The sequence below is a fragment of the Trachurus japonicus genome, chromosome 5 (genome assembly GCF_045865225.1).
Source record: "Trachurus japonicus isolate A0001 chromosome 5, Traja_1.0".
Taxonomy (NCBI): domain Eukaryota; kingdom Metazoa; phylum Chordata; class Actinopteri; order Carangiformes; family Carangidae; genus Trachurus; species Trachurus japonicus.
In genome coordinates, this window is record NC_140911.1 from 15,126,484 (window position 1) to 15,151,726 (window position 25,243).

At 40.1% G+C, this 25,243-nt stretch overlaps 1 protein-coding gene across 1 annotated transcript; it reads right to left on the reverse strand.

The window, feature by feature from the left end:
* Positions 1 to 219: 219 nt before the first annotated feature.
* Positions 220 to 23,114, reverse strand: klhdc8a (kelch domain containing 8A). The gene is made up of 7 exons (XM_085776508.1): positions 22,760 to 23,114; positions 21,855 to 22,065; positions 18,371 to 18,535; positions 18,001 to 18,219; positions 5,524 to 5,625; positions 3,243 to 3,391; positions 220 to 1,377 (listed from the first exon to the last, which is right to left on the reverse strand). The coding sequence occupies exons 1-7, from the start codon at positions 22,922 to 22,924 to the stop codon at positions 1,324 to 1,326; spliced, it is 1,065 nt and encodes a 354-aa protein (XP_085632634.1). The 5' UTR covers positions 22,925 to 23,114; the 3' UTR covers positions 220 to 1,323.
* Between the last annotated feature and the right edge of the window lie 2,129 nt (positions 23,115 to 25,243).

Genomic DNA, 25,243 nt, shown 5'->3' on the forward strand with positions numbered 1-25,243 from the left:
GAAATTAATTAATTTAGTAAATCAGGCCTTTTCTTGTCCAGGCATCACTTATACATTTAGGAAGGCTTCATACATGCACAGACATAATTAAAGAAATAGCGCCAACATTATGTAATAATCGGTTCTTGTATACTTTACAACTCCAGACTGTGTTGACTCAGTGAAGTTCATGTGGGTTCATATGTGAAATCACTGCCATCTAGTGCAAAATAAGTGCAATACAAACCACAGATCTCATTTATTCCACTGAATATGTCGACTCATATCCTCAACATTACACATTATGCTGGGGTGTAGGGCATAACACAGACTGATCGAGTTGTAGCACAAAGTAAAGTGTTCCACGGCTTATTCCTTTGAGCCAAAGAGACATGACTCTGGCATTGGCTAGAATGACAGCAAACAGGAAGTCACAAAAAAAACAATTCTGTAATATCACAACCTGAGTGAAATGTTATTAAGTGATGATTATTACTGTAAAGAGCACATGCTGCACAAATCAACACAAGAAAGGGAGAGATTTGTATTGCTTCAGGAATAAAATACAATCAGAATCAAATAGAATCCTCTTCTTTGCCTACAGCAGCACTCTACCACTTAAAACACATGGTCATTTAATGCATTTTTTCTGTTCATATATGCTCTGTATCGAAATAAATCTATGACAATAATCACAAATGTTACAGCACAGAAGAGTGAGTACAGCATTCTTAGTGTAATTACTACAATAGATCACACTAGGGATTATTAATGATAAAATTAAGTTGCCCTCAGTGTCATCTGCTTTGATGTAAATGCAGTAAATGAGCAAACTTCATGACTTTTTTGCTGTTATATTGCATGTTATATCATCAAACTAAATGAAAATCTAATGTGGAAACCAAACTATCTACATATGCTCAGTTGTTAGCAAGCTGCGCACAAATAAACACAAAGAGAGACACAAAACATGAAATGAAAATATGCCATAAAACAGCTCTCCCATATATTTTCTGTCTACATTTACTAGACATAAAAGCTACAAAATATCCTCTCCTCCAAGTATGCACTACGACGTACAACGCAGAAGTGTCACATACTAAAAGTATCAAGAGACAGACGTTGGTATAAAGAAAGAGCCAGCTCCTCCAGTTGTGCATGTGTGCTTCCATGAGGGTGTCAGTGTCTGTACGGCCCAGCAGGGGGCAGTGTTATCTGTTGCATGGAACAACAAAAAAATCTCTCAGCGCTTGTACTGCTTCCTACGTATTGCACTAAGGTCTGGTTCAGGAGAAGAGGGTGGACTCTGATCTGTCGCTTCCATCCGGCGTCAGTCGCTACAGGCTACAGATACTCTTCTTCTTTTACATAGAGGATCTCATGGGCTGAGCTGGGAACCTGTGGGGAGAGAGAGAAACGTCTGTATACACCCCAACATTGTCCACATCCATTGACCACTGCTTTAAATCAGAATGTCACTCGTAGCAACTAGGCAAACTAACATCAACACACAGACTCCACACACTGAATAATTAATCAATACCACTCATTATCTGATACCTATTAGATTTGATTCTCATATTATTACATACTATAGGACCCACTGAAACTCTTGGGCAGCTCAGTCTGGTTCAGTGAACTGGTTCTCCACAAGGGGGAGCTGTTTAGTCATGTTAGTACCCACAGGTCAGGAATGTGTGAAGGGCTACATGTTTAATGTTGCAGATTCATTTTTTTTTATGTTTAAAGGTTTAAAATTCTTGTGTCACATCATCAGTGTATATTAAAAAAAAATTACTGAATCAGGCTCCTACTGAGAGTGATGTTAGGTTATGTTACGTCACCATGTCCATTACTTAACATATACCTGACAATAGCTCTTGCTGTGTACATTGTTGTAGAACAAACCAAATTTTGTTCGTACATGATGTAACTGGATGAAACTCTGAAGACGTTTTTTTATTTTTGACTCATGTTCCAGATGATTCCTTGTAATTCATTGTAACACAAGGTAGATTTGTTTTGTTTCTCGCAACAGTAGTTTTCATACACCCAGCTCTGCATATCAGACAATAGAAGGGAAATGTGGATTGTTAGTAACTTACAAACTGGAGAGTTGATGTTTGGACTTCTCTCATTTACAATTTTTTTTTACAATATTTTCGTTGCATGTGTATTCCTTCCTGTTGTATGTATACAGTGACAACAAAGAAACGTTGAACTTTGAACTCATCTGATCACTGATAGTCAGCTCTGCACACAGGTGGCATTTGAGATCCAATATTACTTTAAGAAAAAAAAAAACCTCCCCGTCGGGGAATCGGACCCCGGTCTTTCCGCGTGACAGGCGGAGATACTGTCCACTATACTAACGAGGAATGAACCCAGCTTTCACAGTCTGAGGTTTTCTCAGTCTGGCACCCTCTGTCACAGAGATTATTCCGCCACAGTTCCATAATGAACCACAAATATTTCACCATTTCAAATTGAGAGAAACTTATTTCACTGTAGAGCTGTGTGCAGTCAATTGATTCTCTCAGCCCCTCCTACCCCTCTCTCTCCCACAAACCAACTGACAACAGACCCCAACCAGCCAAAAACAACAATACATACATGTACTGTATGCTTATTTGCATATAAAGCGGGGCAGTGTGATCCAATCACAAATGGCCACTAGAGACACATGTGGAGATGCATTTTAATACCAGGTGTGAACTGAGGTTCTTAGAGCTGAACGCTGCTGTTCATACCAAGTCAGAGCAGGACCATTAATATTTATATGAATAATGACATCATGTCTAAACCTCACGTTTGAATACTGTGGATGATCAGGGTTGATCCTGATATGAGCTAGCTGTGTCATTCCTGCGCAGTCTATCGTGACTAATTATTTTTTACAGTGTTTCGTGAGGCTGCTTGTTACTGTCCATCACTGTCAGCGTCAGTGTGTAACCCAGGTACAGGTGTGTGTAGGCGTGATGCTGATGGACAGACATGTGGTGAGGGGGTAGACAAGCGGCTCGCGGCCTTTTCTTAGCACATCCCTGCTCACCAGCTGCTCGCCACGTGAACTCACACTGAACAGCTGTAGAGGGCACTGCACGCTGCACCGGGTGAGGGTATAAATAAACAAGTCAACTGTCCTTCTTCACCCTGAGCATCTGCCTCAACAGAGACGCATTCATTCATCTGTTGAGTTACTCCAATCATGTTCTTATTAACCGTTAAGATTGCCCGTAACCTTGGCACGTGCTATAGTATACCTGATTGACTCCTCCCACCACCAGGAGGCGGTCTCTGATGACGATGGAGGAGGCGGAGCATCGGGGGAAGGTCATGGGAGCCAGCCTCTCCCACTTCTTCCTCTCAGGATGAAAGGCCTCCACTGTGTCCAGAGCTGCGGGCTCATGACCTGAAGAATGAAGGAGGACATTTAAACACACACAGTCACAGCGGACATGTCAGAGTCTATGAATATTCATGCTTTTATTAGGGCCGCCACTTCTTTTTCCTGAAAATCAAGTTCAAATTGAGTTTAAATAACACACAATTCATTCCACACACACACTGACTCCGCATATCCTTGCATATAAATCTTGCTGTCTTAGCGGTGAAAGCATTTTTACTCGTTTTTGGCAGGAGGCCTGCTGAGGCTGAGTGTGCTGAATAGTCGGCAGCCAGACAAAGTTGTACACTTGACGTTTCTCCACTCGCCTGTGATGTCTCTACTGTTTCATTTGGGTGTCAAGCTGCCAGGTGAGTTTTGCGGATCTGTTGTCATTGGCGTGTGAGACGACAGCTTTGTGTGTAGTCCATCTTTAGTTACTGTGCAATCTTTGGTGTAGCACATCCGCCCCCACACGCTGCCTCTCAGACCCTTCCATGTTGTGATTGTGCACTCGTGATGGCTTTGCTCCATTTTGCCGTAAACAACAAAACATCATTAGTCGCTCAGTTTACTAATAGGTCAGATCAGCCTGACATAGGTCGAGCTGATGGTGGAGTTTTAGACTGGCCTCTGCTGCTTCACAAAGCCGCTACTTCAAATTGATGCTTGTGTTTGTAGTATGGTGGCCCAGAGAGGTCAAAACACTGCAACTTTAGAAAACACTTGCAAAGACCAACTAAATCAGTTTGACAAGAGGTGCTTTCTCATCTTTTCTGTAAATTTCGCAGATTTCATCGTCATATTTTGGCTAAATATGACCATTAAAGCTGTGATCCAGTGCATTCAAACATACAACTAGGGGTTCAATTGGGACTAATTACGGCGAGACACCCCAGGCAAAAACACTGTTTTTTCATGCACTGATCAATTTTAAGATTTTTGGCTATTTTTCTTCCTTAACATGTATTCTTTCATAAAAGTCAAACAAAATGGTAGAAAATCCACATTAAGGTGGTTATTTTACATCATTTTGTCTCTTTTGTTGGTAGATTTCTCCTAAATTTGCCAAAAGTTAACATGCTACTGTGACATACTGTGTAAAGTAGTTTTGATTACAAGGGTGTCCATTAACAGTGACATTGTTTCTGTTGGGTAAAATATGTGTCATTATTTAATCAAATAACCTGCTAAATTAACACACATGAATGAAAATATTGTGGTTGTCCAGAATAACTGATATTTAAACTTTTGCTGAGACCAAAAAAACAAAACAAAAAAAACCACTCTTTTCAATGGTGCTGTACTTTGGACTTTGTTCTTGAAGATTTCACTGTAAAAGCACGAAGAAAAATAAGCCACTATAACATTGCAATGCAACATCTTTAGTGAAACATTTCTAAAAAGTTACAGTTGTTCTAAATACACACAGCCCCCGTCTCGGTTTGAAGACGCTTATCGATCCTGCTGCAGTGTGATCGAGCGAAGAAATCCAACATTTGTTTGCTCAGTGTGAGACAGTGTCTGAGAGTGAATGTTTAAAGATAAAACACAATAAGATAAGGGTAAAATTAAGTTAAACACAAACGCTGCTGGTGGAACAGCCTCTTTGGAAATGTGGTGTGTGTGTGTGTGTGTGTCGGATGATGAGGCAAAGGCAGGTGAGCTGGGGATCCCACTTTGCTCCGGGGCAAAGTGGAATCCAGAGCCTGGGGGTGGATTTTTACACAACAATTACACAACTGTATTAAAATAGTGTCACTCAGTAGTCGATCACTACCAAGTCATGGAACTATATAAGACATAAAAGTGATTTTCTACCAGCTGAAACATGATTTGACTGATTTTAGTCACTGTGGTCAAGATTGAAAGGTACTGAATGGTGGAGTATGAGATTGAAACCTGTCTCCTTTATCTACATACAGTAGATGTTAGCTTTACATCTAAATTTACTCATTTGGCAATAACAGCCTATCTCTATGTGCACAACCCAAAAAACACCAAAATCATCAACAGAATGAGAAATAACACTGTTATTTCTCTGTATTTGTTATTACTTCTGTATTTCTCGACATTTCGTCTGCACTTTATAGACATATTTAATTTGGAATTGAGCATTAAAATTAAGATATTTTAGTTTCACTCTCTCTCTCTCTTACCAAGTCCTCCAGCTACGACCATCCGGCCACGCAGGAAACCAGCGGCAAAGTCGGCTCTCTTTGTTTTCAGAGCCACCGTCTCCTCTGACTTCAACCAGGCACCTACAGACGAAAATGAAGAGGAACAAACAAAAAGTGCAGTGCAGTGAGCAAATTGTGTGGGGTCAGGTAGGCTAGAGTCAGACTATACTACTGTACAGAGGATACCTTTGTTAGCCCGCTAGTACGCTGTTTTCGTAACTAATTTTCGTAACTAATTTTCGACTTGATGTTGACAGGATCATTTCTGCTGTTTGTATTTAACAAGGGTAGGACCGGGTCTTTTGTCTTAAGATTGCTGCTCTGATCTCTGAAGTGTGAGGCTTGTGCAGCAGCATTAAAATTCAGCTGGCTTCCTGCAAACTACAGAGAACCTTCAGAGACACAAGGATAACTAGATAATAACTGGACTAAATTAGGACAATGGTGATGTATACTCCTGCAAAATCTTTTGTATTTATTTAATGAATACCTTTTCTTGCATTATACTAGGGTTGTTCGGTATACCGGTACTAGAGTGGTACCGGGGTACTGACGCATTTAAAACGGTACCGCGCTTAGATGGGACCGGTACTTTCATTTTGCGCCGCCGGCAGCGGTGACGTTGCCGCGTGAAGTCGCCGCATTGTAATTTGAGCCGAGGCGAGCGAGTCACAAACGAAGCAAGGTGTTGTTTTTATTACCGTTACAGCGCCACCTGTCCACGTGCCTGTGTTTGTGTGTGTGTCTGTGTGTGTGCGCCAGGCGCGCGCGAGAGACGGGCCGCCACAGACTCGTTAATTAATGCAAACACTGCTGGTTAATAAGTTTCGTTTTTACCGCGGATCACCACTGGCATGCTCTCTCTCTCTCTCTCTCTCTCTCTCTCTGTGAGTGAGCACAGCGAAGGAGCTACGCGAAAGGGGGGGGGGGGGGGGGGCGGGGGCAGAATCAACGTATGGGAAACAATAGGTGTGTGTGTGTCAAGATAACAAAAAAAGATGCAGTGTTTTCAGACCTCAAATAATGCAAAGAAAACAAGTTGATATTCATTTTTAAACAGACCACTTATGTTTTAATTTAGGAAGAGTTCAGATTAATATAGATGGAAATGTAATCCTGCAGCAGCAGTAACTGTTTACTGATTTACTGATTATTTACTGATGCGTATGTTATAGTTCTAAGATTTTCTATTAAAATAAAGCCAATAATGACATTTTTTGTGTTCTCTTTTTATTTGAAAAAGTACCGAAAAGTATCGAAAAACATGTTGGTACCGATACCGGTACCAAAATGTTGGTATCGTGACAACACTACATTATACTACTTTTCATACACTAGCTGCTGTAATTTTGCAAAACTACAACGTATGCATCATCAACAGCTGCATCATTCTGCAGCTGTAGGTGATATTACACAAACAAGCACAGTCTTTATCCAAGAGATGCTTAGTTTCTCTAATTTGAGGTTCTGCTGTTGGTAAGTCTGGTGTCTTGTGATAAAGGGATGTCAGTTCTGGAAGGATCTTTTCTACTATATGACAGTGTCTCATCACTGGTTGGATCCACACTGACCTGACCTCTATTCTACCATCACTGTTGTCAGGAGCTGAATGGACAGAGGAACTGGCTTCACCACACCGACTGAGAGTAGAGACTTACAGTACTCGACAGCAGAAAGAGCTGTAATAAGCTCATATAATAAAAAGAGGAGGAGATTTGTGTGATTTAATGAACTATCTGTTGAGATTATGTAAGTCCGCCAGAGGAAGAAAGAATATTTGTCTTGCAGTTATAGACAGGAAATATGGTCTGAGACTCCCTGTACTGACCTTATCATACATATATAATGCAATACATATATCTTTATAATTCATTCATAGTGAAGTTCACCATTGATCATGAGAATATTAAATATCATCATTTCATTGTTTTATCCTATGAGACATTTGTATTTAATAGAGTGTCCCTGGGATAGTAAGTGCCATTTTTAAGCCAACCAGGCTCACCCTGGTCTATTGGATAACCACAGAAAATAAGATATACCACGAATAATAGATGATATTTACAGGATAACCTTCATCACTGAGCACCATTTTATGACTTTTAAAGCAGAAGTAAGCGATCCGGTCGATTTGGCTAACTTCCTGTCAGCCGATGGAGTTAGCAGTCCCCGCCCTCGTCCCTACGTCACCACATTCACGCGCATCCCTTGGCTGCACACACAGAGAGGACCGCCCCTTTATGCCGTTCTCTCTCCTCATTGGATAAAGGTTGTAGGATACAAGGAAAGTTTTCTCCTCGGCTTACAGCAGAGCAGAGTGACTGACAGACCCGTGTTTCAGACCAAACACTCTATGTAAGTGATTGCTGTCGGAAGATATAACTATTTAAGACTTATATTAACACAAACATTCCACTTACTTCTGCTTTAAGGCTGAATCAAAATCAGCACAATAATAAATAATAAACCAACTACACCACCTTTGGCTGATTAAAACATCACATTGCCTCTCTAGCCTCTCTTAACAAATTTAGGGATAGTTTGCAATAGCACAATTGATGTTCAAGGTCCCCACCATCATCTATCGACTCACTTTAACATCACATTACATTTCAAGAGGTGTAAAAGCTTAAATAAATCACTAATTTGGCGGTTTAATGACATTTTATGACGTAGAGTAAAATGTGTGTAGAAAAGGTCTGGAACTTATTTGGACCTTATTTCTGCCATCTACCCAAATCCCATTTAACTGAACGCACTAAAATGCCAACTAATTTCCAGGTTTTAGGACTCAAGCCCTGGGGAATTCTTGACTTATTGCCAAAAATATGTGCATGAGGTTACATTGACCTATGAGAAACCAAAATCTAATCAGTTCATCCTTTAAGTGTATCTTAAGACGTTGCGGTCATTGTGTTTTTGTGGACATAGCAATAGCCCCCCTGGACTGTCTGAATGCCTGTTAACCATAGACTGTGACTACAGAAGTGGCATCTATGACGTCAAATACAGGTTTGAGCTGCTATTGCCTGGATACACCAAACTCCTGGCTATTCCAACAATGGGCAAAGTAAGGGAGTGTGTGGAGCCGAGACGTTGGGTGTGTGCAAGCTTGTGTCAGGTATACGCTCACCCACCTGTCATTCAAAGTGGCAATTATGCAGAACTTAGCCTTAATAAAATGTAACCAAGTGAGTTGTATAAAAAAAAACACCATCTGTGCAGTTGTCATGGGGGAGAAATTTCGCCGTGGAGACTAAAACGTTTTTTGTACCAGGCTGTAAACATGTTCTGCTGCACATTTCAGCTTTAAAGTTGGGTATTTTAACATCTAGTCTATGGGCACTGATTCTCTTTCTTATCGAGACTCTAGAGGCCATTCAAAGAAGTCTACTTTCCTTCAGTGTTGACTTCATTTCTCCTCTGAGCTTGCCGCTTGCTGTTAACACACATAGTTGTTTGCAGTCTTCCTATAGATCTCATTCCTCTGTAGGTATCCAGACCAAGCTGTAGGGTCTATTAGTGCAGTGAGGCATACATGATCACTCAACTGCTTCCTTATAAGAACACACATGGAAACCCCACTGCTGGGAATTAGACACAGGTGCAGTGGTGAGCAAGTGGCTTTCTTATCTACCACTAACGCAACTTTAATCCTAAAACAACCCGAGGAAAAAACAGCCAAGCCGCAGGTGTGGAAGACTGTTCAGTTTTAATTTAATTTCCCTTATTAGCCTTGACAATAAAGACTGTTTTCGACAAATCTTGTGCAGCGCAGAGGTGACATTTCCTTCACACTCAAAGCTGTGGCGTTCCAGATGATAAAAAAAAGTATACTTGAGAGTGGAGGAAATGAAAACACAGCCATCAAAATAACGTGTCTCTTTCCCCAGCAGATTCTCCTGAATTTTTCTTTTTTTTTTTCTTTTAAGGTGTTGTTGCTGCCAAGTCTTGTTTATCTGAAGGAAACCCAGACTGGAGAAGGTTGTGACAGAGGAAGAAAGATAACTTCATTAGGGAGTGAAGGAAGGAGGGAGGGAGAATTAAAGGGAAAGACAGAGCCACAGCAAGAGAAAAAGTACAAAATGTCTTGCTGTTTATCTTTATCATCTACCTTCTTTTTCTGGATCTCTCTATTACTCTTATTATTATTCTCTCTCTGGCTCTTCTTCCTCATCATGTTTTCATTCTATCTCCCACTCTCTCATTTAGTTTTGATATTTTCCTAAATAATAAGGTTGAGGGAAACAAACAGAGGGAGAGCCAACAAAAGGTAAGTAGCCAGATGGTGTTTTTTTCCTGCATGTTGCAGCAATGTGTGATGAAGAGCTGTGTTTTCCGCTCCAGCCTGGTTGGGTTACAGTGGAGAAAACACAGTAGAAATCACAGCTGGTCGTCCACTTTGCTCTGTTCTGTCCTCACTGGAAAATCCTCTTTGTGTTTTTCATTGTTGTGTTTGATCAATCTGCACAGTTCAATAAATTCCAGCTGTTACTGTCTGGTAAGGAAAAGATTATCAAACCTCAAGGCCTGAAACCAAAATATCAAAAACATCAAACGACTGCTCAGATTCATATTCTTCTTTCATCTTCATATTCATCTTTTCTCAGACATCAGAGATTTGAATAAAGATAAAAATGTATCTGTCAATATATTTCAGGCACAGCTCTTGCTCAGTTGGTTTGGTTTAGATGTTTATTTTCTTTTGCTAAATAAAGGATTTTTCAGAAAGACATACATATTTTATATGTATTTTCTTTACGTAAGCTGCTGAAAAACAGGATCCAAACCTTTGATGATGTTTCCCACACTTATTTAGTATTTGAATTTAATTCCATTGAATGTGCTGCTTCTTTACTTCTAACTTCTTGAAAGCCAGCTTTTCTAAAATCCTTTACAAATTGGTGTGTAAAACCCTACCCAAGTTCTGAGTAGTTTAAAACTGAAACACTAATCAGGGTTGATTTCACCAAACATTCCCTACTGTAGCTGAACGTTCACTGACCAGACCCTGTGGCTGTGAAATATTCCCCATGCAATGTCAGGCAGTTGCCCCCACACAGTTAACCAAGCACTTGACCAAGGGTGAATTCCAATTCCCCCCTTAGCCCTTTCTAGCTTTGAGTTACAAATATATGAATTAAACCTGTCTTCTCCTGTTCTGTATTGTCCTCCAAAAGTAAATAATGGCTTTATTCATGACTTTGCCGATTTTACTTTCAAGGACCTCCGTGAAGTATGACCACTTCCTAATTTCTGGTGACTTAAAGGTCCATGTCTGCCTTAACTCAAATCCACTGGTAGATGATTTTTTAAATCTCATTGCTTCATTTAATCTTGTGCAGTCTGTGACTGGCCCGGTGCATGAGAAGAGGCATACTTTAGATCTTTTGCTATCATATGGCTTATCTGTGTGTATAAATTGATCTGTGAAACGGCATGTATTTCAGATCATTTGCCAGTTTTATACACTTCAATTCTGTGTATGAAAGCTAAATCCTGTGCCCCCTTACGCCATCTGCGCACAGTTAATCCTCATACGGCCCTGAGATTCACCGCCCTATAACGATTCCAACATTGCTGGCACTTTGGATGACAATCATGTTCTAAATGCTGAGGAGCTTTTAATTACTTTTAATTTGTGTCTTTTAAATCAAGACACACTAAAACACTTTCAGAGCCATGGTTAAATGACTCCACACACACACACACACACACACACGCTCAGACGCTCTTCTGGCATGCTGAGAGAAAGTGGAAAAAAGCTCCATGTCTCCTACGAAATTGTAAAACATTGTCGTAGACTGAAAAGCTGCTAGTACATGTCCAATCTTGTCTCCCCAATATTTTTTTTAACTCTCTTATGAAAACTCTTTCATGGTGCCATCACCATTGATAAAATCTCTGTCTTTAGACCAGTTACATTTTCTGTCCCTGGCCCTGACCCCATGCTACAAACTGTCCTACTGACAGCATCCCATCTTGTCTCTACTGTGGGGCCTAATGTTCTTGCCCTGATAAACTCCAGCCTTAGTTCAGGGTATTTTCCAGCTGCTCTGAAACATGCTGTGATGCAGTCCCTTATTAAAAAGAAAAACCTTAATCCCTCTGTCTTGTCAAATTTCAGACCAATCTCTAAACTTGTCCAAGGTTTAGGAGAAAGTGGTTTTAATTCAGCTGCAATCGTTCCTGCTTGCCTCACCTCCGAGGGTCTATCCTGGGCCCCATCCTCCTCCTGCTATATATGCTTCCATTGGGATTGATTTTTAGGAAGCATAATATTTCTTTTCACTGCTACGTGGCTGATGTACCTAGATCTTTTTACCATTAAATTCTAACAGTAAAGATTCTGTGCAACCACTGCTTGAGTGCCTAAAAAAAGTCAATATGGATGGAAAATAACTTTCTAAATCTTAATGGAAAATATGAGACTTTCCTGTACAGCACTTTGGTAAACTTTGGTTGATTTAAATGTACTTTATAAACCTCCTGAATCTCAGAAGGAAGAATGCCCTTGACTATATTTAGGCAATTATTCTATAAAAACTATTGGTGGGGTCTTTTATTTTTGGGGTTTTTGTTTTACCTGTGAACAAGTAAGTACTTTTTGTCATAAACTGTCTTTTTTTTTTTTTACATGTGAATTCTTTATAACAATTTGTTATTGTTTCATATCACACAAATTACTTTTAGTTTTAACTTTAAGCTATGGTTAACTACTGTAAACTAGATTATTCTCTCTTCGGTGGCTTTGCTGTAGTTGGACTCCTTCTATTATAAAGTACTAAGTATCTTGCAAAGCTATGAATTCAAAGTAGCATCCAGAAAACATGGTATTGCTCGATCATGTAAAGCACAATGGCCAAAATAGACTTAATCACAGACACAATTGTTAAAAAGAAGAAAAGCATCATTCATACTAAATTCTTTTGATTAAAATACCCACTTTCACATGGAATTGTCTGTTCATCATTGTTGGTGCAAAACTGATTGATCTAGAAGAACAAAAAGACTCATGTTTGATCCTGACACCAACATTTTCATCTTTCGTCAGTATCACTTTGTACTAGGAAACATACTGTGATGACATCTTTACCCATTTTATCATCCAATAGAAGATACAATACAAAATCTCTACAAAGTGAAAGCAGAACAGTAGTAATTCTTTTTTAAACAGCACTTAAAGTGTTATGGGCTGGATTTTCTTCTTTAAATTACAGTTGTGTCAACACATCACACTACAGACTTATGGTTCAGCCCTTTGAGACTGAGCTGCGACTGCAGGACTGATTCATATTTGCTTTGGAGGGATTACACAAGACTTTGCGCCAAGATTTTCTTTGTGGGATGCAGGGAAAACACCAGCATGCATTATTCTACTCTGGTGGGAGACGACAGAGGAGAATAAAGAGACGGAGAGACAGAGAAAATACAGAGAGAGGGAATACAGACAGAGAGAGGGAGTGACAATAGAATGAAAGAGATGAGACGATCCTCTGAAGACCAGGCTTTGTAGTCTGTGTTGGTAATTTGGTCCACAGCTCTCCTCTGTAATTGTCCCTATGATTAAAACTAGAAAAGGATGTTGATTGGTTCTTCATCTTTGATGGATTCTGTCTGTCTGTCACGTGTGAAGTTGCAGACATCACTGACTACACAGATGAACCTTTAGCACAGAATCTCACCATTAGGCTGCAATAATTACAAATTGATCCACAGTAATGGCCGAAAGAAAACCACATTTACTTTATTCTCTACTCCGCTTCTTCCCAGTTTTGTTTTTTTAGGTAGTTTTTACCATCTCAAGCATGACATCAATCAAATATGCAATACAAGAATGCATTTTTTGTTACTAGTTGGGCCCAAGAGGACTGCATCATTTGTGTTGTTACTGTTGCCTGAGTTCTACTTGCTCAGTCATGAGGGACTGATGAGAGTGTTTCTGTTAGACGCAGTAACAACAACAGAATTCATTATTCTAGTTTAGAAAAGCTACTAAATTGAAAATTGTGTGTTGCTTCGACCAAATCACAACAAAACATGCCCCTTTTTCGACCAAATAGTCTCAGGTAATAAGGAGCCACAGTAACCCCCCCAAAAAACAATCCCTTTGTGCCTATGTGTGTTTCTGTTTGTTTCCACGGCGTCGGTGGCAAACTAATCTGACAAGAGAGTAACAAACAAGTGTGGTGAACTGCAGTTTCCACACCAACATAGTCACTGGGGCTGTTGCTCTGTCACTTAGCATCTGATTGGCTTAGCTGCAGTTTATAATGGCTCAAGCTAATTTGCATCCCAATGCAGGTGTGTCAGAAAACCTGAACATCAACGAGATGGGAGAATGTAGAAGTTGTTAAATATTTATGCCCATCTGACCATCAGCCCTTCAATTATTATGACACGCTCAGCAATTAACCTTTACGAGCAGCAGCCAGTGCTTTGCGGATGATTCTGTCCCAGTTTTAGTCTCACAGGCAAAATAAAAGGTGTCCCATCTTATTGGAGGGTGTTGTTACAAGAGAAGGAGACTGCAGACAGTAGTAATAAATATGGAAATATTTGTCATGAGACAAATTTCATCAAAAAGTTTTAATTAAATTTAAACTTAATTTTTTTTCTTGTTCATGCTATACTGCTTCTTCCTTTTAAATGTCAGTGCTTTTTTGCTGTATGAATGAAGTTGTGCAAAAATTACAACAGCCCTGATGCTTTCTTCTGACAATGTACTCAACCCCAATAATTCCTGTGCAATTCAAAAGTACTCTTGTAAAAGATAGGATTTTTCTAGGTCCAGTACAATTTAGACTCTGGTTCTTCAGGTCAAATTCCAACAAGTGGTTCTGAGCTCTGAAAATACAGATAATCCAAAAAGTGCTGAGAGTCCTTCACTATTTTGCTACATTGAAATATTGAAATATGATGTATATGTAAGTATTCAGAAATTTCACAATGATGCTTGAAATTTACAGCTGAGGTGGAAATGACAGAGACACTGATCAAAGCTGAGGGGAAGCTGAAAGGACGGAGATTCACGTATCTGTAATGGAAACTATAGGGTTCATCCTCCAGCAGGACAATGACTGTAGGAGTGACATATAACTATAACTATATTGTCCAATCCAGAGACATGGAAATAGTGGCCCATTTTTAAATTTTAATTTAGTTTATTTTCCATATGGATTTTTCGTGTGAACTGCAAATGGCTGCAACATAAAAGAAAATGTGAAAGGTTTGAATATTTTGTGAAAGGACTGGATTTTCTGATTTCTCTCACTCTGCTAACAGCATTGAGAAATGCAGCAGTTTTGGTTTTGCTTGCTTATAAACACTGATGGCTCTGCTGCTCTGTGGTAGAGGCAGGTATCTCAGAAACGGATGCTTCAGGAGGAAAGAGAGAAAATATCTACTCGTAATTTGGGTGAACTGACCCCTTAAGCAATTTTCTAAAGCCACAGTTTTTCATTTTTCATGCTAATTTTCTTTCACAACTTCATTCATTGTGTTTTCTGTACTTGTTGCAGCTTGTCAACAATGCTGAAACGCCCCCTAACAGTCATGCGTCTCAATACTGGTGATATGGAATGGAACTGTAATAGAATATCACTGTGTGACAGCAGATTGCATGACCGTGAGAGTGTGTGTGTCTGTGTGTGTGTAAAGATATTGCTGCAGATGGATAATAAAGCAATCTGTTTCTGGATCTTGTAATTTAAAGCGCTGCTCATCCCCGGCCCTCCCTCCGCAGCTCATCTCCCATCTCATCTCCACCAAAATTAGATTGGAGAAAGGGCGTACAGCTGCATTCTCAGTGTGTGTGTGTGTGTGTGTGTGTGTGTGTGTGTGTGTGTGAAAATATGAGTGTGGATATGCATTAGTATATGCACATGAACACATATGTTTGTGTGTGTTGGCAACCTTCTCTCTCCTTCTTTCTTCCTTTATCTCCCTTAAACACACACAAGGCAAACTTTCTCCACATTATCATAAATTAACATTATCATTCCTGGGTTCTGCTTTATTTGGCTTTCATCCCACTAACGCTGATGTGTGACCACATATCCATGTGTCTTAAATGACTTATCGATTTTTTGCTCCCCTATTTCTCCTTCCGGTCCCTTCTCAATTTGCTCACCTGTTACTCTAGGGTGTCTTTGTGGGATAGATTAGTCATCTTGCCGTGTTGTGGGACATGGAGTGTGCACAGAATTAAGAGGGGAATGAACCTGTTTAACAGAAAGCCATTTCTCTTCATGGCGAGGCTGATGCTAATGGCAGCTTTGGGTAAAGTCAAAATGAAGATCCATGCTGTCAGTGGAAATGGGGATGATGACACAAAAAATGTCTCTGTAGGATACACATAATCCGTTCTGTGATTATAATCTCAGAATTAATCAACTCTTACATACTGTAATGACTTTTTGAATTGCGGACTTGATTGGCAAGTCTTAAAAAAACTTCAAATGCTGAACGAATGATTCATATTTTAGGGAAAGATGCACGTTATCATTCATCAAAAGATCAATATCAATCTCAGGAAGGAATATAAAAGCAGGAGTTACACAAACACAAAGACTCGACTCCTTCCTTGAGGTTGGGAGACAGGGTTTTGTTCCCTGGTGGTCAGCCTCCTCCCGAGGGTGTGGAGGATGGCCACCATAAATGGCAGCCCAACAATTCAAAACCAAACCAAGCATGCCCCATCTCTCCATCTACACCACTGGACCATAACAAAGCAAACACAATCCACCTCCCCAGCACTACACATTCCTCTAATCGATGGATGTTCCTGATTCCCCCCAGACTCTAAAACAAAGAAATAACATGCTAGCAAGCTGTAAATCTAACTGATTAGAGGAGGACTGCATTGATTTAGCATTTCACTACTATAATGACACAGGAGGACTCACAATGAATAATTACAAAATGGAGGAAAATCAATGCAGCAGAACCAGAGGCATTGGCTGCGTTTCTCAGATTTGATCATTCTTGAGGACTTAAGAAGGCTCTTAAGAAGGGTTGGCTAAGAAGGAGCGCTAAGATACGGGTGTTTCCCAGACGCGTTCTTAACTGCCTTCTTAGGAGAACCTTAAGATGCCGCCAAAAAAAGCTTCTTAAGAAGCTCTTAACGGGAGCTGTCCACCACCGCGGTGCTGAAACTAAATCAATTGATGCCAGGCAAATCAATTCTCATATCACCCACCACAAGTTCATGACAAGCTCAGCCGCACCAACGAGCAATGAATACACCGAAAACGAGATTTCCACTTGCCAAACATGGGGTTTCTCTCTTTGATTTTTATTTCGGCACATAACTTACTATGTTTTAAACATACAGCCTATACGATTTCGTTTTAATATCTCACTTAGTGTAACATTGATTTGCCTTGTGCGGCTGAATATGTGAGTGCTGATTGCTAAAAAGACTCTTAAGAGTGGGTCAGCTCGATCTTACATTTCCTTCTTAGTGAAAGATCTTCTTAAGCTAAGAGCGACTTTCGGAAACACGTCCTTTTTTCACAGTGCTCTTAAGAGCGCTCCTAAGAAGCTCTTGCTAAGAGCTTCTTAACGAATCAGGGAAACAATGTGAAACTGCAACTCCAGATCAAACTGTATTATCAGACCCTCCAGAAAAATCACCGAAAGTCTGAATATTATGTGTGGGGTCGGATTTTTGCGAGAAAAAAATTCACGCAAAATGCATTAAATATAGGCTACAGGGCTTGCATGATTTCATAATCCCTGCATTTCTGTTTCAAAAAGGCCCCACATATCTTTACAGAAAGTTGAAAAATGTTGCATGCAATTTCCACAAATTAAATAAATACCCCGCATTTTGTAAGAAAACCTGCCGCATAATCAAATTCTTTCCCTGCAACACACAAAAAACACTGCATTTTTCTGGAATGACTGTATTGTGTTAGTTGAGTAGGTTGTGTCTCTCTAACTCCACACCCACAGATTTTCCTTACCTTTCAAACTCAGTCTTAATGCAGCTCCCTGAGGGACCATAAAATCAGTCTATAACTGTATATGTTGAACTCCCTGAGACCTCTAAACACACTTTGATGTGTAGAATGAATGTAATTTAGTGTTGTGTATGTCACTTGTTTAACCTAGCCTACATGTGCAGGAATAAATGTGTAGTTTTATGGGGGATAATGTGTTTAAAACCTTGTATGGTAAATGTAAACTGCTCCTTTACACCAAAATAACAAATCCACACATTTTGGAAACAGAGCTGCACACATGCATACTTCAAAGGCATGTAGCATTACATTTGAAGTCCTTAAGTGTTTTGTCCACATACTAAAGTTCTGAATATGATGTAAAAAGAGTTGACACAGAGTATGTTTACTTATGGTTGAATTGAAAACACTTTCTCTCATTGCTCCATCAACAAGGTCAGATGATTTAATATGATTAAATGTATTTGTATGTGTGTATGTGTGTGTGTACCTTGGTTAGTGTCAAAAATATTGACATTCTTGGTGAACTTGGAGCTCTGGTGACCTCCTCCCTGACGCAGTCCTCCGAGCAGACACAGCCTCCCAGCTGTGTCCCACAACACACCGCCATATGAACGTTTACAGGGCATCGTGGGCAGCGTAGTCCAAGAACGAGCATCTGCATCATACACTTCAAAGGCCTTCACCGGCCTCTTACACTGTCGTCCACCTTTAAGATTTAAGAAAAACGAGCAGCATGCAGCTGTTTAGATGTTTGTAGAGTGTTGACTGAAACTGCAAAACAAAAAAAAAGCAGTCTGTTGTTTAACACACAGTGGGAGGGTATTGTAGTATAAACACAGCCACACTGGGGGTTGTACCTGCCACGTAGAGCTTGGTCCCAATCAGATTAATGTTGGCATCATAGCGTGGTGTCGGCATGGATGGAAGCAGAGCCCAGACGTCCTTTCGAAGGTCGTACTGCTGCAGGATGCTACGAGGGAGCAGGTCAGCACCCATTCCCCCCACAGCCAGAGCCCGACCATCTGCACACACACACGTAGACACACACGCAGAGTTTCTATCACAGGGCTTTCATACTGTATAACTCGGCCACTTTTCCTCATCAAATGCATTTTATGTACTTGAGTTTATTCTGAGAAATTTCTGTCTGTCATAACCTTCCCAACAAATGTTGCTCCAACAATAACAACAATCCCAGCTGGTGGAAACACCTCACTGGCACTTTATGAAGTGCTAAAAAATCTGCCAGGCTACAGAGCTGGCTGAGAAGATAGCTCGTGACGAGGCAAGAGACTGTGACAGACATGAGGTGCACAGAGCGTACGCAGCGGCAGAATAAAAATGCAGAGTACACGTCTGGCACTTTTGGTATGACACCTCTAGCATAAGAATGGAGGTAGGTGAGAGAGTGAGATGGTGAGAGTACTAAAACAAAAGAAAACAGCATTAATCATCAGAACTGCAGAGAAAAGAGCTGCAGGGAAACAATCTGCATTTTTATTATGTTTTTTACTTTATCAATTTTTCATGTTTTTCATTATTCAGTCTTCTATTTTAAATTTAAACCTCAGTGCATCACTGTTACATAAATAACTGGGGAAAAAAGTTTTCCCAACAGGTTACATTCATTCTGAGGAGAAGAAAAGCTCATAACCTTAAATTCATCATCTAATATCTGGAAAATTATAATCCTACAAAACGTCAATAAAAATGGCATAATCTAGTCAATAGAGTATCCATTCCAAAATGCCACATTTGTTTTAATTTGGCCTTATTGATCATTTTGCCCCACTATTTGTCTCCCTTCCAGCTGCTGAGAATGAGCAGGGGGATGGAAACTGCAAGCAAAGGGCCAAGGATCGAAGATTGGTCAGAGAGATGGAGAGAGTAGCAAGATGAAGCCTATATGCAGCCAATAAGCCTGTGTGTGTACAGCATCTATCTGTGTTCCTGCAGACACTGACAAATGCACCAGTGGGCTGAATACAAACTCATCCATGGTTGACGACAGGCTTGTTCTTTTTTTTTTTTTTAAATATAGACCAGTGGATGAATTCCAAACTCACATCAGGGCCCAAAAAACTGATCCGCTGGAATCAAACTGGAAAACTTACTTACGACTGCATAGCTGAAAATTAAAGTGTTCCTACAGTATGTTCAAACTTAAACTCAGTCCTTTGACGGTCCAGTATTGTACAGACAAAGAAGGACCACACATACCTGTATTTACTCAATAGCTATGTTTTGTTTGTTTAAATATTTCAGTCTGTCTGCTTGAATTCTTCAGGTTCTCCTTGGTATATGTATATTGTATTATTATTTATTTTTTCCATAATTAATTTCAGTACTACTGGATGTTTAAATAGAGGAGTGATGAAAAAGAGCGGTAGCTGTGCAGGATTAGATGTTATGAGTAAAGATGCATTGATCAATTGTTTGGTCATTGGAAAAGGTTAATGCTGTTTTCACTGTAAACACCTGTGATTGGTGACCAGGTTATGAGTTTCATAAATCAGATTCTGTACCACAGCTATACTATTGCACGAAAATTGGAACTGGTACAAAACAGCTGGTTGGACTTCAGTCTAAAATCTATTTCAGTCATGAAAACTGGAATCGGTGCCTCTGCAGTTTTGAATTCATATTCTCTGGGACTTACGTGATTCTTGTCTTTTCACTGTTATCAATTTATTGAAAACCTCAGAACTTCTGACAGGTCCAAATATTTTGCAGTTTAAAGTGAAAACTAAGTGAATTATAGCTGCTGTGCAGCAATGGGTCGGGTCCGGGCTAATTTTGGCAAATTTAGGCAAATTCTGAGCAACAAACAGGAGAATAGGAAGACAGGACAGTTGACCTTATGATGTTCAATTTGCACCAGTTGAGGACTGAACCCACAACCTCTGGAACCAAAGACCATTGTCTATCGCACTGAGCTAATTGAGAAGAGGCAGTTCAACAGTGGCTTCACAAATTGAGTAAGCCATTCACTGTCGTGCAGGCAGATTTGAAACCACAGTAAAAAGAAAAATCAGTTTTTGAGGTAAAATAATGATATGTATTTGTTAAACATCTACTGTGACTCTAAGATGTTAGGAGCCTTTGCACATGGTCCAGTCCAAGCTATTTGGATTTTTAAACTTAGAGGCTTGCTGTGATGCCACCATCAGTACAACTGTCTTGTGTTTCATGTTGAGGACATCTGACATTTTGATCTGTCATCATCATCATCTGACATTTTGATCTGTCATCCTCCTAACTCGCTGAGCTAATTGGCTGGTAGTGAGACCTGCTGTGTAGCTTCATTTATCCACTCAGGTGAGCCAGTGCCCGGGCAGCTGTTGTGATGAAATGGTCAAAATGTCAGAAATTCAGTTATCTAAACAAAAATCTGTTAATACATAAATTGCATATAGACAGCATGGAAATGTTGGTGATTTTTTTTTAATGATACGTGTTTTGCTTCATAAGAGAAAATATGATGTTTAAAAATTCCACTCTCACATTGACTGCAGTTGTTCCCATGAGAGCAGAATTCAAAATGTTCTAGAAAATTCAGTTTTTGAGATAAAATTCTGATATTTGCCAAACTTCATCAACCATGACTCCAGAATATTCCCATTTTTTTCAGGAAGATTGAAAATGTATTTATCAAGAATTTGATGGTATATGTTTACAGTACTGTTACTGTAGGCTCAATTTTTGCTTAATCAAAAATCCGAGAAACATTGTTTTGTGGAGGACAGTCTGGAGATGCTCTCTAGCAAGTTTGGTGTCAATTGAGCAAAAATTGTGGGAGGAGATACATTTTAAAAGTTTTACAGTTATTGAAAAAAACAGAGTGATGTCCTTGGAGTTGAGTAAATCTGGCATGGGTTTGGATGTTTCTGTGAAGTTTGGTGGGTTTTCGCCCATGGGAAGTATGACTTCCTTGGAAGAAGAAGAAGAAGAAGAAGAAGAAGAAGAAGAAGAAGAAGAAGAAGAAGAAGAAGAAGAAGAAGAAGAAGAAGAAGAAGAAGAAATAATTCCTAGGAATACAATAGGTTCCGGGCAGCTAGTAACTAGTGCACTGGAAAAGGTTACGTGTCAGTACTTCTTGATGGTGTTCCCCTTCCACATGCTGCTTTTAAAAATCAACACTACCACTGCCAAACTTATTCTTTATGATTGAGTGAGTAGTAGGCATTTCTCCTTATCTTAATATCATAGAACAAGTTAAGAGCCGCAGTAGCTGTAATAGCTCCCTACCTTTTTGGTCTCAGCCAATCCGACAACACCACATAACACTGTGCAATTAGGACACAACTTCAGTGTGAACAGTTAATATAGGGTGATCCATACCTTTCATGGTGATAGATATACCCATCAGGGCCTCTCGTAGAGAGCTCCTCTTCCTCCACCTCCCCTCCTCTGTGTTGTACATCTCCACCACCTTCAGGGGGCTCTGGTCCTCGCCCACTCCTCCCACCACCAGGATCTGCTTTCCAAGAACAGCCACAGCTGCCCCAGCACGAGGGGTGGGCATCGGGGCCAAACTTACCCAGCGGTCCCCCTGTAAACAGCCAAGCAGGTGCATACAAACCCACAAACAAAGTCAGCAGCTAAAACATCTGGTTACACAACAGGACAGAACAAATGTTTCGCTCGCGGTTAGAGCTTAAAACTTTCAGAATTCTGTGCACATCAATGTGTCAAGCAAAGCATTTTCTATATTTTATAGGTTTTTCTCTTTTACTGTGAAGCTCTTCAATGTGGGGATTTACTTTTTATATAAAGCAAAATAAAGAGCTGTTTCCGCTCTAAATCAATTTGTGACAGTGTCTTCAGGAGGCTTAAATGTAATTTATATTCAAATAAGTCATGATATATTCCTAAGGTGAAAATTGAAGTGCAGCTATATACAGATTGTACTTGGTTGTTGATTTAGAAAGATAATTATAAGCTTAATATTCCAGTTTTATACACCACTTTTACTGCAGTAGAAAAATTAACATATACGCAACTACACACATTTGAGTGTATGTGCCCAAATTGTTTGTGGCTTTTAAACTTTTGAAAAAAAAAGAGAGAGACAAAAGAACCCTAAACTAATGTGTTAACCAATTTACTGTTGCACTTCCAATAGTACAGTCATTCTTCTAGTCTGCTCCTCCTTAGGGAAGAGTGAAACATCAGGTACACACTGTATCTGCTGTTTCACAGACAGTCAGTCAATCTGATGTGGTTGGATTTGCTCGGTAGCCTACCTCAGGAGAATAGAGCTCCATGCTGGGGCACGGTCTCCCGGCGGTGTCACAGCCCCCCAGCATGTACATCTGCCCCCCCACATCAGACAGAGTGTGGTAGACACGACCAGTGGGCAGTCGCGCCAGGCTCTGCCAGTGAAACTCTTGGGCTGAAGGAACCGCCATGGCCTCAGCGTCCCGAGGCGAACGAGGGGAAGGGGGAAGAGGAAGAGGAGGAGGAGGAGGTTGGGAGTTGGGAAAGTTTCGGAGGTGGATTGATCAAGGGAAGCTGAGGTGACAGAGATGGGCGGTGAGGGTGTCGGATCCGTTAAAGACAAAGGTGAACTCTTCCTCCCAGGGGACGTTTTGCTGAGCCCTGCAGAAGACACAAGGAAGAAAAGACTTCAGCAGCAGAGCAGAGCATGAAAGAGTGAATCAAATCTTGTGAATATTTTCTGTTGAGTCACAATGGTGAATATTTGCAATAACCTTAGAGATAATAACCACACATATATATATATATATATATATACAGAAGTAAGCGGTCCGGTCGTTTTGGCTAACTTCTTGTCAGCCGATGCAGTTAGCAGTCCCCGCCCTCGTCATGGATCTATTGGTCCTCGTCCCTACGTCACCACATTCACGCGCATCCCTTGGCTGCACACACAGAGAGGACCGCCCCTTTATGCCGTTCAAGGTTGTAGGATACAAGGAAAGTTTTCTCCTCGGCTTACAGCAGAGCAGAGTGACTGACAGACCGGTGTTTCAGACCAAACACTCTATGTAAGTGATTGCCGTCAGAAGATATAACTATTTAAGACTTATATTAACACAAACATTCCGCTTACTTCTGCTTTAAGAACTACTTCACTTCAATTCACATTAACATATTGAACATTTATCTGTTGTGCTGCAACATTTAATACACAAGTAAATAAGTTCATTAAAAAAAAAAGTTAATTACTGCATTAAATCAAAAATGTCAAACATCATGTGGTTACAGTTTCTCCCTCTCCTCTGTAATAAATTAAATGAATATATTAAACATCCTTGGTGTTTGAACTGTTTGTTGAAACCATCACCCCGGGACTGTGCTGACTGAAATTGTATTAACGATTCATTTATTAATCAAGAAAATCAATGAGAAATGATTTCATGATGAAAATAATCCTGAGTTGCAGCCTTATCTGACGGCCACAGTTATTTGTTTCTTTGCAAACAAAAAACAAATTATGAAGATTAGGTTTCTTCATGATTAACCGCTTAACGGTTAACTGACAATAGGAACGTTGGCTGATTAATACTGTTAATTATCGGCAAAAATATGTTTGGCATCAACACCATCTGACTCATCCACTGAGGTCAACATGATGCTTTTGTTCTGAATGAAGACCAGTGTACACACTGAGGACCTTTGTCTGGCCTGAGGTTTAATGCCAGTCTGACAGTGAATTGTGTAATCAGCAGCCTCACACCACAAGCACGTTGCTCCTTTGCTCTTTTCTTAGTCTTATTCAATCAGATTCTTTCAGTGACGACAGGAATTTGTATCAAAAGTTGTGTGTGTTCCTCATTAAGCAGGACACAGGATTCTTCTTCTGCCACACCGAAGCTAAAAGGAGCACTACCATCGACCATGAGCTGCATATTCACCTATGAAGTAATAGCTAATGAAGTAATGGCTAATGGGGATGAACAACAAACATTATTGAGATGAGAGCACAAATTATAATAAATATCAATCTGATTCAAATTGAATAAGAGACACCACTACGGTGTGAACTATCACAGAAGTATTTAGGGCTGACTCATATGCAAAGGAAATCATATTGTTATTATTTTTGGAAGATTTTGCGGTTGTGATGTGATACAAGCATGTTGCCTAACTTCCCTTACATGCAGAGAATGTGACTTGTAAGCCAGGGCTTGAATTCCCACAATGCTTTAGTTCATTTGCAGTATCTTGTGACATATTTTACATATTTTAATTGGTGCTCATGCAGCATTTCAATTGTCAATAATATTTCAATTCATGGCACAGATCTGCTTTCATTCATTCATAGGGCTGAACTGTGGGAAGAAAATCCTCTTCATTATCATTATTCAAGTCCACTACACATCAGTAGGTCAGCCCACACTGCTAATATTCAGTGTATGACAGCACAAACCCGATTACGTGTTTACGAGATTACAAGGACTCACTTCTTATGTCATTTGTTCAGATTTGTTTAACAACAAATCTGACAGATTCATGTGTGTCTCATTAAAATGAGACATCCAGGCTTAGAGCTGGTTACGTTCTTATCCTCTCACTCAGAGAACAGTGCTAACAGCCTGGTGAACATACGGAATTGTCCTGTCACGTCACTGTAGTGGCATGCTTCTCATCAGAGACCTTTGCAGTATGATAATTAGTTTACCCACCTCTCATTTCAACATTACGTCACTGCGCCCGTGTGTAACTGAATCTATAGGCTACATCCCCCTCCTCCATGCTCTCCTCAG